At 42.1% G+C, this 16,726-nt stretch overlaps 1 protein-coding gene across 1 annotated transcript in view; it reads right to left on the minus strand.

Moving 5' to 3' along the window:
- Window positions 1-4,428: 4,428 nt before the first annotated feature.
- The window catches only part of LOC145413169 (dipeptidase 1-like), a 46,050-nt gene continuing 33,752 nt past the window's right edge, over window positions 4,429-16,726 (minus strand). Inside the window, exons 6-12 of the mRNA XM_080282895.1 lie at window positions 14,456-14,606; window positions 13,392-13,467; window positions 12,344-12,520; window positions 11,715-11,799; window positions 11,458-11,533; window positions 6,170-6,308; window positions 4,429-4,548 (exon numbers count right to left, since the gene is read on the minus strand). Of these exons, the coding sequence (XP_080139021.1) occupies window positions 4,429-4,548; window positions 6,170-6,308; window positions 11,458-11,533; window positions 11,715-11,799; window positions 12,344-12,520; window positions 13,392-13,467; window positions 14,456-14,606 (824 nt within the window). The remainder of the gene's footprint in view (window positions 4,549-6,169; window positions 6,309-11,457; window positions 11,534-11,714; window positions 11,800-12,343; window positions 12,521-13,391; window positions 13,468-14,455; window positions 14,607-16,726) is intronic.

Consider the following 16,726-nt stretch of genomic DNA (forward strand, 5'->3'; position numbering starts at 1 on the left):
GCTAGTTTCTTAATTGCATCGGAGAAAAACGCATTAGTTTATTCCCAGAACAACATATGCAGCACGACTATCAGCTCATCATCTCTACCAAACCCACGGCCGAAGACATGGAAGACATGGAAGTCGCATGTATGAGGTCAGGACTAGGCTGCATGGCTGAAATATACACTTGAGGTGTAGAGTCCAGTGTTGCAGCAGCTGGGTGTGGATTAGAACTGTCGTGGTGCAGGAGAATAGTTTTTGACAACAGTCTTCTTCTGATGCGAAGTGCAGATTGCAGCTTGTCTTCAGTCAGCTGAGTAAGATGCACTGTTACTGTTTGTCCAAGTGTTTGCACATTTTACAAAGTAAGCCTCTTCTTATCCCACAGTAAGGTTAACAAGACTTTGTTGGCAGAGGGGACACTTTTGAATTTTGCTGGGGCAGCAGGATGTTTCCACTCCATGCCTCGTCTCTTGCATTCAGGGTGTGTAGTATGTATCCACTTAGTGTCACCATGACATTCCTGTCCACTATACCTGGTCATCTTCGTGACGCATCATGCGACGTCCATGTCTCTGGCTCATTTAAAGAGACATTATGTAGTCATTAGTTAGGTAGTGATGAGGTACATGAAATTGTGCAGACGTGACTCTGAGTACAGTCAAGAACGTTCTTCTCACATGGAATCAGGAACCTTGTAGATCACTACAAAAAGTACGTGGCACTTCAGGTAGAGTACAGGATGTTAAAATAATAACTGGTGTCTTCATTGTACTATGTTTGTATTACAGAAAGATATTACATTTGCTTTTATCTTTAATATTGTACCTTACCATCTGGACAGGGATGCATTCCTGCGATGGAACAAACAGAACAAGACAACAGTTATACCAAAGTGCCTCGTCGTCCTCTCTCTCCCTAAAAGCAAGCTGGTGGACTGCAACAGGACAACTTGCTCTTGCTGTCCATTAGGTTCTTGTCTAAATGAGACCGATGTCATAACAACAGCAACAATGTTACTTCAACATTATAGTTTAAAACTGATCATACCAGCCTGGATGAACACACGTGTGTGTGTGTGTGTGTGTGTGTGTGTGTGTACAGGACAGGAGTGGACAGCATACTGACGCTGCCAACAAGCACTGGACAGACTACACTGGCTACACTGAAAATCCAAGACAGTAACCCAAAGGCTGCACTGACAAACCTTGCTGAATTTGTGTGTTAAATTGCTTGTTGATAATTTTGTCTTCTTTCATACAACTACCATAAACATCGCAATATACAGTGATTATGAAAAGGAGAAAACAGGAAAATTCAAATGATTTCTGACGATAACTAACTGGTTGTATGGCACTTTCCGTGTTGCATGGGTTGCACAGTCAGTCTTCTCATTGTCTACCCTGTATCATTTATTCATTTATTGTTTCCACTGCCACACCCACACCCAGAACTGAGCCGCCACCACAGCATGTAAGATACCGCCAGAGGAGTGTCGAGTGAATCTTTGTTTACGCACACTACCACCCTGTATACAAAGCCAGGTGTAGCTGTGGCAGCAACGGGTGGGAGGAGGTGTGGTGAGCAGTAATGTTCAATGTTTTTTTTTTTTTTTTTTTTTATTACCCATATTAAACTTTTTCAATCAAATTTTTTCAAGCACACTTTTAATCGATGATTATTCGCATTTTCAAACTATTTTTTTGTACCCTTTATTTTATTTTTTTTAATTGAATCAAACTTTTGAGCTGTGTGGAATACAGCATTTTTTTTTTTTTTTTTGCAAAATAAATTCGGAAAACTGCAGTCTCTTTTTGTAGTTATAATAGGAGCACAATAAACTCTAATATATACCATAAATCTCACATGCTTCATTGAAAGCGCACGCACACATGCACGCACATGCACGGCCACGGCACGCACACACACACACATACATATACACACACAGCAAATAAGTTTAAAAACTGATGAAAATTTCAAACTTCCAGAATCGAATACCAGTTTAATCAAACTTTTTCACCGTTTCAATCGTTTCCAATCAACCAAACTTTCTGAAAAACCATTGTAACGTTGAAATGTTTAAACGATTGAACATTCCTGGTGGTGAGCTGGTAGGGTGGCACGGCACAGACACTTCCAGGCGAGTTTGCACCAGACTGCATATGGCGGGGAATTCAGAGCAACAACACTTAGATTTATGCCTACCGACTACATGAAGGTCATTTAGACAGACAGCCAAACTTGCAAGATCTCCCTTTGGATCAAAACTCGCGATAGTCGATATTACTCTCAAATCTCCGTTTGTTCTGGTGCCATGGGTGAACAGGGACAAAGGGGGAATAGTGCAAAAAGCTCCGGGTTCTGGACCTTGCATCACCACACACAAGTAACTGTTGACAAGTTTGTGGACATTTTTTTCTATTTACAGTTATTTACTTAATAATATCACTGCCACAATGCACAATAGGTAAAGTATGTGACTGTACAAGTTGTGTTTCCGTGACACAGTAACTCCTGATGTAAAAATTGCCATTTCTCTTTACTCATACAATATCATCACCTCACACTGCATCACTTGGAATATGACAGGCGGGAAGCTTTACTGTGTTTCCTCATCCCTTTTGTTACAATACTTATGTACAGTCAAAGAAACACTGCCTTCCCTGTTCCGTCTGTAGAAAGTTTACAAATGGCTAAATACAATGAAAACCCTATCTCTACCAGTGCGTGTTTCTGATTATGAGATTTTTTTTATTTTCGTTATGTATCGTCAAACTTTGGGAAGATACTTGTGTCTCTGCCTGTACCACTGTTATTGGTGCTCTAACACTGGATATAGTAAACAATTCTTCCATCAAGCCACTGACTGGTCTCTAAACTAATACTGTACCGATATTATTCACTAAACATCATCTGTAAAAAAACTGTAGAGCTTTTATTAGCACATGTTGTTAGTTCGTCAAATTGATAATGATGTTGTTTTATATTTTTAATTAAACAATAATTTGGAATAACAAAGGCGTTAAAACCTGCGCCTCCTTTACCACCATTTGATCAGCCGTGTTCTGTGTTGTGTGAGTTACGTTGAATATTAGTGAAGTCATCTTATCTTAAGGGCAACATAAATTTTGCTTGAATAATTTGCTACTCAGCGTCAGTCTTTACCAATATATATTCATGAAACTGACGCTTTCTCTGAACATGAAACAAGCACATATTTATCTTTCTACCCATCCGATTTACTCGACATCAGGTAAATTGAACATTATCTGATATAATTATCTTCTCAGCCTTTCCTCCTTGACATTTACTTTTTATCAGTGAAGGTAAACACACTAGCTCCCTACAACCTCCGTCATTTCGCCACACTATTGCATCTTTATCTCTTTTCTATCGCTGCTTTAATGGTCACTGCTCTCTTGGACTGTCTGCTTACCTCCCTCTCCATTACGGCAGACGCGTATCACTCGCCTGGCAGGAAACTTTCACCCATTTCTGTTCTAGTCTCTAATTCTAGGGTTAACCGATACTCCCAGTCCTTCATGTATGCAACTGGTCAACTATGAACTGTCTTCCTCTGTCTGTACTTCCCTCTGGCAATGACCTCCAGTCTTAAAAGATTGTTCAGGCATCTCGAAATGAATAGGTCTTGAATTTGACTCTTTTTATTTTCTTGGAGGGAACTTTCTTGCAGATTCTAACCTTTGGATCATTCTTCCTTGCATTAAAAAAAAAAAAATACTTTACTCATACTCCGTCAAAAAATGATATTGATCTTGTTTTCTTTTGATCATCACTCGCTGTAAGGAACCTGATTTGCATTGTACCACCTTTATTTTCTTTTCTTTTATTATACAAAAATAAAATGCTCTTTAGTTTATCCTAGCAAAGACACTCATCCCCTTCATTAGCATTATGTCAGCACAGTTCTTTATTTCCATCTCATTCCATAATCTTTTTCTCCTTTATTATTTTCTCAAGTCACTGTATCTCTGTGACTCCAGCGACTTCTTTTCTTCAGGTTAGTGAAAAATTCCCTTGAGTATTCTCACTCACAATAGCCAGACAATAACGTGTACGTTAAGACCTCCAACATATTACACAGCATAATAAACCAGGCTTCACTTCAACGGCAAACGAAAGCCTTTCATGTCTCTGTTGCTCTTTTTTTTTTTTTTTATACTTAAACCACTTCGATGATAAAACATTGCCTTTATGTAAACAAAAGTATAATTAGTAGCTCAAGACAAAAGAAGAGTAGAGTAACGGTTTTCAGAAATTAAAGAGAGAGGACTGCATGCAATATAGGCAGTGAGGTAGGGTCATTATTTGTTGAACAAGGGGTTCCTCTCCACAGGTGTGTGGGAGGTGAAGGGCGGGAAGGCATACGGGAGTTGTAGTGAAGGAACAAATCATCCAACAAGTGGGTGGCGGCGCGTTGGGTCACTCAGCGTCATCAGGCGGCCTGAGGAAGCGATAGAAGCAGGCCTCATGGTGGCCGGCGGTGAGAGGCACGTCCTCCTCGTACGGCACCACGCCCTCCTCCCGTAGCTCCACCCGCACCTGTGTCAGACCACCACGCCACGCCACGCCACGCCGGAACACGTATATGCGATTATTAACCTTCTGCATCAGGCAACTATGTAGTGATACAGAGACACATGTACAGTGATATAGACACACATGTACAGTGATACAGACACACATGTACAGTGATACAGGCACGGATGTAGAGTGAGACAGGCACGGATGTAGAGTGTGACAGGCACGGATGTAGAGTGAGACAGGCACGGATGTAGAGTGAGACAGGCACGGATGTAGAGTGATACAGGCAGTGATACAGGCACGGATGTAGAGTGTGACAGGCACGGATGTAGAGTGTGACAGGCACGGATGTAGAGTGAGACAGGCACGGATGTAGAGTGATACAGGCACGGATGTAGAGTGATACAGGCACGGATGTAGAGTGATACAGGCACGGATGTAGAGTGTGACAGGCACGGATGTAGAGTGAGACAGGCACGGATGTAGAGTGATACAGGCACGGATGTAGAGTGATACAGGCACGGATGTAGAGTGAGACAGGCACGGATGTAGAGTGAGACAGGCACGGATGTAGAGTGAGACAGGCACGGATGTAGAGTGATACAAGACTCGTCCATACACAGGTTCAGACATGGATGAAGCATAAGAGACATTTGTCGAAGTTGAAATGAGGCTCAGTCTTTGAGAGCCAGATGTAGCGCATAGACATCAAAGTTATCCCCTTACCATCTATATATCTATCTCTGGCTGTATCTATGTCTATCTATCTATCTATCTATCTATATTTGTATATCTATCTATCTATCTATCTATATTTGTATATCTATCTATATATCTACCAATCTATACAGAGAGAGAGAGAGAGAGAGAGAGAGAGAGAGAGAGAGAGAGAGAGAGTGCGTCCCATGAAGATAGGTCATAACCTTTTGATATAATGAATGAAAGTAGCCCATTCCAGGTCTAAAACATTTTCTGAACATATGCTGCATTCTCAATCGTTACTTAGTACAGACATTTTAAAGTTTGGTGCAGCAGACAGATGTAACCAGCCTCCCCTGCTGGCCAGTGGCGGGGCCTTATTTGGAGGTTCATAGGAATACTTCATCGTTTTTAAAACATCTCAAGTTCAGTCGCATTGATAAAGTTTCTTAAAGCTATTTATAATTGCGCTATTATTACTTATTAATATGACTTCCCGCATACTAAGTGGTATTTTTAGGTCCTCTTTTGGGTCTCTTTGAGCCAAGCCTGAGTCCAGTGTTGACCTGCTTTGTCGTGCACAAGTGGAATTGAGCTGATTACTGCTGAGTGCACGATTCACCATCTGGATGATTTTATTCAGCTCAGCAGGGACTTGTTGAACAAGAGGGTTTAAATATTACCTTCACTAACCCTGTTCTGTCTTGTGGCACTGTGCAAAGCTGAATACAGTTGTCTGGCAGCAGCACAGATATAATGACAATGACATCCTCGGACTGAAGTTTTAAGAAAGTGGTGATTTGCTCTGCCATGTACAGTGCGTGTGGGACAGGGTGGGTTGCCTGTGAGCCAATGAGATATAATAAAGTACTGACTTGCCATGCACATGTGGGACAGGGTGAGTTGCCTGTGAACCAGTGAGTTGCAATGAAGTACTGACCTGCTCTGCTGCACGCATGACCCTGAGCAGGTTGTGTCCTGCTAGCTTGGCCAAGTCATCCATCGACCACGTGGGGTCACTGAGCAGCTCCGCGAAGAGGCGAGGGTACCCAGACACGTCCTTCAGACCCTCTGGCAGCCTGGCCACACACACACACACACACACACACACACACACACACACACACACACACACACACCACGAAAAATATGTTATAGTTGCATGTCTTAGGTAAGTACAGTAGGTAAAATGATTCTTACCGCGACACCACGACGGTCCAACGGTGTTTTAGCTCCATCATCACAAGAAAGTCTTTTAGCATTTATATACATTTTTAAATTCTTCAAAAGCCCAACTAATTTCCCGACCACAACAGTTTTACCATCCTAAACAACGTCCCAGCTGTGCATGCTGTTGTCTAACTTAAATTTCCAACATTTGGTGAATTTTGTATAATTTGTAATGTTTCTTATTTGATATAACGACGGAAATTGACTTAACAGAGATGCTTCTATTTTTTTTTGGTAGTTAGGATTAATGTGGGAGCAAGACAAAAATCGATACGAAGAGTAGAACATTTCCACAGTGCCGTAGAACAATAAATGTGTTTAATACCCAATTTATTGCAAAGGAAAAAAAATCAGATTCAAAAGAGTAATTAAAAGTATTGAAAAATTAGAGAAAAAAAAAAACGTTTCTCCAGAGAGCTCTGATTACTGGTTCCCCATCAGTGAAGGCCTGACAACGAACTGGCTCTCCTACTACCAAAACAGAGTACAGAAACAAACCCAGTGCCACCAAACTACTGCCCCATAGACAAACCCACCGCCACCAAACTACTGCCCCATAAACAAACCCAGTGCCACCAAACTACTGCCCCATAAACAAACCCAGTGCCACCAAACTAATGCCCCATAAACAAACCCAGTGCCACCAAACTGCTGCCCCATAAACAAACCCAGTGCCACCAAACTACTGCCCCATAAACAAACCCAGTGCCACCAAACTACTGCCCCATAAACAAACCCAGTGCCACCAAACTACTGCCCCATAAACAAACCCAGTGCCACCAAACTTCTCCCTCATCCATGCACATTGCCACAATCCCCATTCCACCTAAGCAACACTTCCGTGCCGCCAGTTGAGTGATCTCAGCCCAGTGGTTTCCTGGGATGTAACTGTTGAAGAAATCTTTTGACCCGTCGCAGACGGATCAAATTGGCAGTAGGAAAATATGGTTATAGTCAGGCCAGATCCGAAATGGTATAACGACTTAATGAATTGAGTTCCCAATGTAGGGTTTAGATCATGAACCCTCACTCATGTCTTGATTATCCAACCTTTTTATTAACTAGTTACACTTGTAAAGTACCGGTACGTGGGCAGCTTTATGATTTACCTAATGTTTTCTGACCCATGACTTAACATTATGTTTTGAATATTGCCAGCTTAACAGAAGTATACTTGGGTGCTTCATGTACCTGTTAACTATGAACAGCTTTCTATTCGTTCATTAATTTAAATATTTTGTTTATGTTTTCGGTCAGTACTTTATTCAGCATTATGCTGGGTACCAAACACATTGGAAGGTCATAATAAAGAGTGGTAATAAGGCGAGGATATAACAGAGTGACAGTATCTCTATTATGCCTTTACTTTATATAAAGGATGTAATTAGGCGAGGTTGTAAATGTTAATTATTACCAAAGGTACCACTGATAATTTATACTACTGTAGTAAAGTGCGCTTTGTGAGCGCGTGACGAGCGAGCGAGCGCCATGTTATCACAGTTTCCCTCTGATATATTATTTCTTCATGATGGTAGCTGAACACAGTAACAATGGCTAAATGCATGTAAATCGTAATATAAAAACTGAATCAAGTAAACAATGTCACTCGCGTAGCAGGAATAACAGAGAGAGGATTGCCAAGCTTGGTATTTCTCAAATTCGAGTCAAGAACTTTGGTTATGTCGTTTCCATAGTAACTGCGATGAGGTTTGAATATTCAGTGGCGCATCGACGTACACTGAAAGAAACTCACACGTTGTGTTTTCAACTTTGCTCCTGCATAACAGAAGCATCGCATCGTACGAACCAAGCAGAATATTCACAAAGGCCGAGTAGTGTCAGTGAACTACGGCAAACTGTCGGCTATCAATCACGGGATGAAATTATGAAACAGGGTTTCTCCTGGGTGATTCTCGGCTATTGATTAAATTTAGATTCGCTCTGAGTAATGTGGAGCACATATTGTGAAGTGATAAAAACCGAAGTTCTTAATATAGTGCAGGGTTTGTTTGAGCACAATAGGTTCCAACGCTACGCTAGTGCTGGTGTAAAGCGAGGCACCGTTGCATTCACCACACGCGCAATGCTAAATTCTACAATCTCCGCTGCCAACCTGCCATGTCGACGAAACTGAAATGATGAAGACTTGGTTGTTGATGAAAAAAAGCCTGAAACTGGAGTTTTTCCTTGGTGATTCCGCCACCAAAACATAGCAAAAACGTTTATGTATAATTATAGGCGGAATCTCCGATATTTAATTGCTGGAGGTGTTGCAAAAAAAAGTGTTGCGCCGGAAAAGCTTTTTAAATTTGATTTCGTAAATGAGGCTTTCACCGATTAACAAGGAACATTCCCTTAGAAAACTGAGAGATTTCAAGGGGTTTCTAATCCTTTATGGGTGAGTTTTTAGTTTATAAAAAATGCATTGAGTGAATGTACCTCAAACAGAAAGAATTTCGTCTCTGCTTCACATAGGAGTAATGTTACTAACTTCTGCTTAGCATGAAGGCCGGGTCGGGTCGGGTCGGCGCGCTCATTTCCAAGCTTAACTGACAGTAACATTGGTCGCTCGCTTCACTCGCTCGCTCGTGAAAAGGGTAATGGGGTGTGGGTGTAACAACTAGGATTGCTCAAATTAATAGATCAGTACTGGTGTTATACAGTATAGTACGGTGGTGATGGCATGATCAGAAAGTGTAATGCTAGGCTACCCTTGCAAACACTGGAAAGTTACAACATACAAGTGTGTGTGTGTGTGTGTGTGTGTGTGTGTGTGTGTTCACAAGCACTGGAAAGTTACAACATAGTAGTGAAGGTAGGGGAGTGTTCTTACCTAATTGTTCATACTTAATTGTATCTTTACAGGAATGAGTCAAGCTCGTACTGTCCCGTGTCTTAAACCATATTAATCGTACATATCCTTAAATTTGTGAATTGTTTTGGCGCACACTATTTCATTCGGTAGTGCATTCCATTGATCAATTGCTCTATTTGGGAAACTAAATTTCCTCACGTCTTTATCACCTCTCTTTTTATGCAGTTTTTTCCAGTGTCCTCTCGCTGATGCTTCCCCATATGTTAAGTAATCATTTATGTCTATTTTCTCCTTCCCTGATATGCATTTATATAGCATTATCATGTCACCTCTTTTCCTTCTCTCCTGTAGTGTTGGTAGATTCAGTTTATTTAGTCTTTCTTCGTAGCTTTGATCCCTTAAGCTTGGTATCCATCTTGTAGCAGCCCTTTGAACTTTTTCAATCTTGTCTATGTGTTTTTTGAGATGAGGACTCCAGACTACTGATGCATATTCCAGGGTTGGTCTGATGAATGATGTTATTATCCTTCTTAGCATGTCTTCATTTATGTATGTGAATGCTATTCTCATATTTGCAGGCAGTGTATACATGTTCCGTACCTTCTCGCTGATGTGGTCAGCCGGAGATAGTCTCTTATTGATAATCACACCTAGGTCCTTCTCTCTTTCTCATGAGTGTAGGGTTTTATTTCCTAACGTATAATCCCAATCAGGTCTTTTTCCACTTTTACCAAACTTGATTACATGACACTTGTCCACATTGAATTCCATTTGCCATGTATTACTCCATTCATGAAGTTTATTTAATTCTTCTTGTAGCTCTTTACAAGAGTCTGTGTTAGTAATTCTCCTTTGTATTTTTGCATCATCTGCAAACATATTTAGATAGCTTTCATTTCCAGTGTTACTGTTTATATCATTTATACACACTAAAAACATGATTGGTGCCAGCACTGAGCCCTGTGGTACTCCACTAATCACTTCTTTCCATGATGAGTAGTTTCCCCTTAGTACTGTTCTCATTTCTCTTTTTATGAGGAAATCTTGCATCCAACAAAACAGTTTGCCTCGAATTCCTCCTTGATGGTACAGTTTCCATAAAAGTCTTTGGTGTGGTACTGTGTCAAATGCTTTCTTGAAATCTAAATAGATACTGTCCACCCATCCTTCTCTTTCCTGTATTGTGTCTGTTACTCTGTCATAGTAGCTCAACAGATTAGTAACACATGATTTTCCTTTTCTGAAACCAAACTGTCTTTCTGTTATTATATTGTGTTCTTTTAGATGATTTACCCAAGCTTTTCTTGTAAGCTTTTCTAATACCTTGCTTACAACACTGGTCAGTGATACTGGTCGGTAGTTGAGTGGATTTTGTCTATTCCCTTTCTTGAATAAGGGGACAACATATGTGTGTGTGCGTGTGTGTGTGCACAAGCACTGGAAAGTTACAACATAGTAGTGAAGGTAGGGAATGTGTGTGTGTGTGTGTGTGTGTGTGTGTGTGTGTGTGTGTGTGTGTGTGTGTGTGTGTGTGTGTGTGTGTGTGTGTGTGTGTGTGTGTGTGTGTGTGTGTGTGTGTGTGTGTGTGTGTGTGTGTGTGTGTGTGTGTGTGTGTGTGTGTGTGTGTGTGTGTGTGTGTGTGTGTGTGTGTGTGTGTGTGTGTGTGTGTGTGTGTGTGTGTGTGTGTGTGTGTGTGTGTGTGTGTGTGTGTGTGTGTGTGTGTGTGTGTGTGTGTGTGTGTGTGTGTGTGTGTGTGTGTGTGTGTGTGTGTGTGTGTGTGTGTGTGTGTGTGTGTGTGTGTGTGTGTGTGTGTGTGTGTGTGTGTGTGTGTGTGTGTGTGTGTGTGTGTGTGTGTGTGTGTGTGTGTGTGTGTGTGTGTGTGTGTGTGTGTGTGTGTGTGTGTGTGTGTGTGTGTGTGTGTGTGTGTGTGTGTGTGTGTGTGTGTGTGTGTGTGTGTGTGTGTGTGTGTGTGTGTGTGTGTGTGTGTGTGTGTGTGTGTGTGTGTGTGTGTGTGTGTGTGTGTGTGTGTGTGTGTGTGTGTGTGTGTGTGTGTGTGTGTGTGTGTGTGTGTGTGTGTGTGTGTGTGTGTGTGTGTGTGTGTGTGTGTGTGTGTGTGTGTGTGTGTGTGTGTGAGCCCTGGAAGGTTACAACATACAAGTGAAGGTAAGCAGTGCGTGACTCACAAGTTGATGCCGTCGAAGTCAGCGCCGATACCGACGTGGTCCACCCCGGCCACCTTGCGAACGTGGTTGATGTGCTCTGGCGGCGGCACAAGCCAACACTCAGTGCACCATACACTTCAGTACTGACACTATCATTAATTTCACCAGGCTTTTGGGCAGCGATTGAAATGACAATGACATGGTTTGAAAGAAAACCAGCACATAAAAAACTTCAGTACATTTTTATAAGTGTGGAGAATAAGAGGCTGTGAACATACCGATGACGTCACTGATGGTTGCGTCCTTGGTGCAGGTGAGGAAGTAGTTGTAGAAGCTGATCATGACCACTCCCCCGTTTCTGGCCTGACACCCCACACCATTGCACCGCCCAAACAGACCAATGCACAGTTAACAACACAGTAACATCACACACTCAAGTGTACCCAGATATTTACTCATTATAACATACACTGTTATATCCACTTTTGCAGGGAGGCATGGAAATCACTCCTACCACCAAAAAGTAAGTACTGTATCTAACTATCTATATACAGTATATATATATATATATATATATATATATATATATATATATATATATATATATATATATATATATATATATAATACTATGTGTGTGTATTTATAATATATGTAGATTGATTATAAGAAAACTGAGATTTTCCGAAGTTTACAATTATGATCATACGAACAGATATAGTTTCCTCTTGTAAAAGACATATTGACCAAAAATGCTACGATATTTTTTTTGTCTGAAATGACAATATTCTTGTCTTTTTTGGCTTTTAATTCTCAAATTCACACAAGAAATTGACTCTGTGCCAGTGACACTCACCACTTTGGTACCCATCGTGTTATGTGAACTGGTAACCAGTGTGACACTCACCACCTTGGTAAGGATGTCGTCGGGCACGTTCCTGGGGTTCTTGCAGATGGCGTAGACGGAGGAGTGGCTGAAGATGACTGGCGCCCGGGACACCTCCAAGGCTTCCCTCATGGTGGCCTGGGACACGTGTGACAGGTCCACCAGCAGGCCCAGCCGGTTCATCTCCTTCACCACCGTCTACCGATTCACAGGCATTGATAATGATACGTTAATACTGCCATTTATAACTGTGGACTGAAAATGCCTTCATTCATCTTACCATCAAAATTTAATGTAGACCCAAACCATTCACATAAAACTCATTATTACCTAGGCACTACAGCAACCACTGTTCTTCCCCACCTTCACAAATGAGCCACAATGAGCCACACACACACACACACACACACACACACACACACACACACACACACACACACACACACACACACACACACACACACACACACACACACACACACACACACACACACACACACACACACACACACACACACACACACACACACACACACACACACACACACACACACACACACACACACACACACACACACACACACACACACACACACACACACACACACACACACACACACACACACACACACACACACACACACACACACACACACACACACACACACACACACACACACACACACACACACACACACACACACACACACACACACACACACACACACACACACACACACACACACACACACACACACACACACACACACACACACACACACACACACACACACACACACACACACACACACACACACACACACACACACACACACACACACACACACACACACACACACACACACACACACACACACACACACACACACACACACACACACACACACACACACACACACACACACACACACACACACACACACACACACACACACACACACACACACACACACACACACACACACACACACACACACACACACACACACACACACACACACACACACACACACACACACACACACACACTCTTCAGCCAAGTACCAACCTTGCCAAAGTCGGTGAGTCCCCTGGGGGCGCTGGGGTCCTCCTGGTCTGACTCTGTGGCACGCGCACACTCGGCCCTGAAGACACAACGGCACTTGAGTCAGGGTGTGCACAACTGGCTGTGTGTGTCATGTGGCTCTGTCCTGGGAGGTCATTTATTAATTCATTGGCATCAACAGTATTGCCAAGAGAAATCTACGCATTTATGTCCACCTATGAGTTAGCGGCTGACGAGGAGCCTACACGTGGTGGCGCTGTGTATCCTGGGTGGAGCAGCAGCGGCATCCACCCAAGAGCTAGACCTCTCATACATCCCTGCAACTTGTCGTGGGGAAGGACCCTGGTCTGACTCTGGCAAGGCGCTGTCTATCACAGAGGGGCATCGGATCCCTATACGGTGTATATACTGTATTGCACCTGTAGAACGCCACCAAAGAAGTACTTGCTTACCTGTTGTCAGTGAGTCGGCTGGGTCAGACGAACAAAATAAATGCAACAACAACAACAGCTATTAGCTTCATCATCACCTAACGCACAATACAATACTATGATTATCTCAACGTTCAGACATTGTTAAGCGTACTTATTTGTGACCAACCAGAGCAACTAAATATTCATCAGGTAATCATACACACAACTGGTAAACAGTGTTACTTAAGGCTGTTTTTCCCAATGTTTTTAACTACCGTAGGAGTCATTCAAAGGTAGTAATTTCAGGCTTCCTGAAGAAAGTGTACAGTACCTTCAGTTTGGCTTGATGATGCCAAAGTATCAGTAGAAAGATCTGTTTTAATTGCGTAGATGCATTTGTTCCATGTTTAGATTGTGCACTATAGCTACGAGTTAACATATGATGACAAAGAAAATGATAATGAAGGTGAGGATAAGGATGATGCCACTAACCATGGTGTGCTGCAAGAGCGAGTTAGGGAGACGATGATGATGATGATGATGATGATGATGATGATGATAATACTAAGGTGCAGGTGTATTTTAGGGTGACAATGATACCACAAACCATGGCGTGCTGCAGGTGTGTGTTAGGGTGATAATGATACCACAAACCATGGCGTGCTGCAGGTGTGTGTTAGGGTGAGGTAGCGAACTCCCAGGTCCCTCAGCGCCCTCAGCACGCCCAGTGAGTTCTGTATAGCGTGGCCGCCCTCCACCCCGATCAGGCTGGCTATCACACCCTCCTTGAACGCCTCCTCCACCTCTGAAACACAAGCAAGTATCTCACTTCCAGCCTCCGTGCAGCTGAATTTTTAAGTGAGTATTGTGATATTTGCAAGGTAAACCACCAGAAATATAGACTCAGGGTACATTTAGAGGCGATGACGATGGACATTATTGTGGTTTTTGAAATGGTGGGGTAGTTATATGATATATATTGACAAGTGGAGGGAAGGAGGAATTAATTAAAAAAAAAGATTCTATTGCATCAGTTAGATTTAGCAGGCAGGTTTAAAACCAGCTGTGTCATAGCCTTAGCAGCGATTGGTGAAGTAACTGGAAAAGCGAAGGGAGGAATCATTAATATATGAACAGCCTGGGTTAGATGTACAGCTCAGAAGGACATAGATAAATGGCTAAAACTGAGTTGGTGAAAGAACAGAACTGTCAGGAGCATCGTTACCAACAGTTTTATAAGAACAATGGCTGCCCACAACAGCAGCTACAGAACACTTAGAAACTCGAGATGAAAGCAGAAAGATGAATAATAGCTGTAAGAGGGTAGTTTACAAATCAAAGCTTTATACGAATCCCGGCTGAGGGCATCTGAGGTGCTTAACACAATAACAAAAGTTTCCCTGAAATTGCAAAAGTAGTGTGATCAAGAATCTATACTGAGGACAGAGTGTGCTAATGGACATCTTTAAAGACATTTCTGTGACAGGCATGAAAAAATCAAGAATGGAAGGAGACAGAGATATAACACTGGAATTATCCAGAGTAGAGGCGAAACTGCAATAATTTCAGCTTTATCATATAAGGTTTCAGCAACAGAGTTGTTTGACTGGAATAAAGGGGCAACAGAAGGAAAACTGTTGGGGAGGTTTGTAACAAGATGCTGAAAAAATAGGAGGAGTCTGTAATGGAAAAAAAAAAAAATGGCATTTAGGACACACGAAGTTTAGGGCGGGAAGACGAAGAACATATTTTTTCAGGACGCCGCGCAGAGTTAATTACCTTTTGAAAGCTTTTTTTTTTTTTTTTTTTTTTTTTTTTTAGGCATAAGAAAAATAAATGTATATTTCCATGCCCAAGAGAATAACTTTGGGAATTCATACAGCACAGTCTGATGACTCTCGGCCATCCAGGCAATAATCATTTCCGAACAAGTAATAGAAATACTGCCTAAGGGTAAGCTGTGTTTGGAGGAAGAATGAGCCGTGAAGTGAGGCCGGGTATAAAGCAGGAGGTGAGAGAGGGTGAGGAGTGTTTTTGAAGTGAGACAGGGATGGTAAGGTGTGAAAGAGGAAGCAGGATAGTGTGTAAGGTGGGAAAGAGTGAAATGTGTGTGTGAAGGGGGCTTAGGTGTGTGAAGTAGAAAGGGATGAAATGAGGGAAGGGGGAGGACCAACAAATGGTACCTGAAGAAGAACCTAACTAAACAGTACAAACGTAAGAAACAGTAGGGAAGAAAAAAAAATGATTGACGAAAGAGGAAAATAATAGACTGGATAACTGAGGAGCAAAGGTATAATATAAAGGAAAAGGGGACTAAGAGCGGCCTATGAAAAAGGGGAAGGGAGAGAAGAAACTAATGAGGGAGGAATAGAGGACGTAGAATGGTGTAGGGGCTGAGGGGTGGGAAATGACCCTTGAAGATATCTGCGACCACCTCCCAATTCGCCTGCCAGAGTCAGTGTACACACGATCAGAGAAGTATCTTTACTCAGGTAATCGATGGTTTCACAATGAACGTTGCTGCTGCTAGCGTTTTCTATCAAAGGCAAAAAGTTTTGAATGTTGCATAAATTTCATACTGTAATAGGTGTTTATAGCAATAGCAGGCATACACATAAATGAAAATGACTGAATAACAGTATCAAATGGTTCGTCCACAGTTTTAGAAATTAAAAACGGGAAAGTGAAGATACTTTTTGGATCGTGTGTACCTGTTTGTGCATCGTGAATGTGTGTACAGGAGAACATGTAACCAGTTCTGTGTGCTAGGCGTGTGCTCTGATGATGAACTGTTCAGATTTTGTAGTCGCCAAGCACATTACTTTGCTAACTGGAGATTGATAGCAAACTTCCTTTACTGTCTGTTTGTCGGGGGGAAGTAAAAGCAATCGTTTATCTTTCATACCTAGCGTTGACGTAGAGGAC

Source organism: Coenobita brevimanus, chromosome 95 (genome assembly GCF_032717465.1).
Source record: "Coenobita brevimanus isolate Jiangsu-jjx chromosome 95, ASM3271746v2, whole genome shotgun sequence".
Classification (NCBI taxonomy): domain Eukaryota; kingdom Metazoa; phylum Arthropoda; class Malacostraca; order Decapoda; family Coenobitidae; genus Coenobita; species Coenobita brevimanus.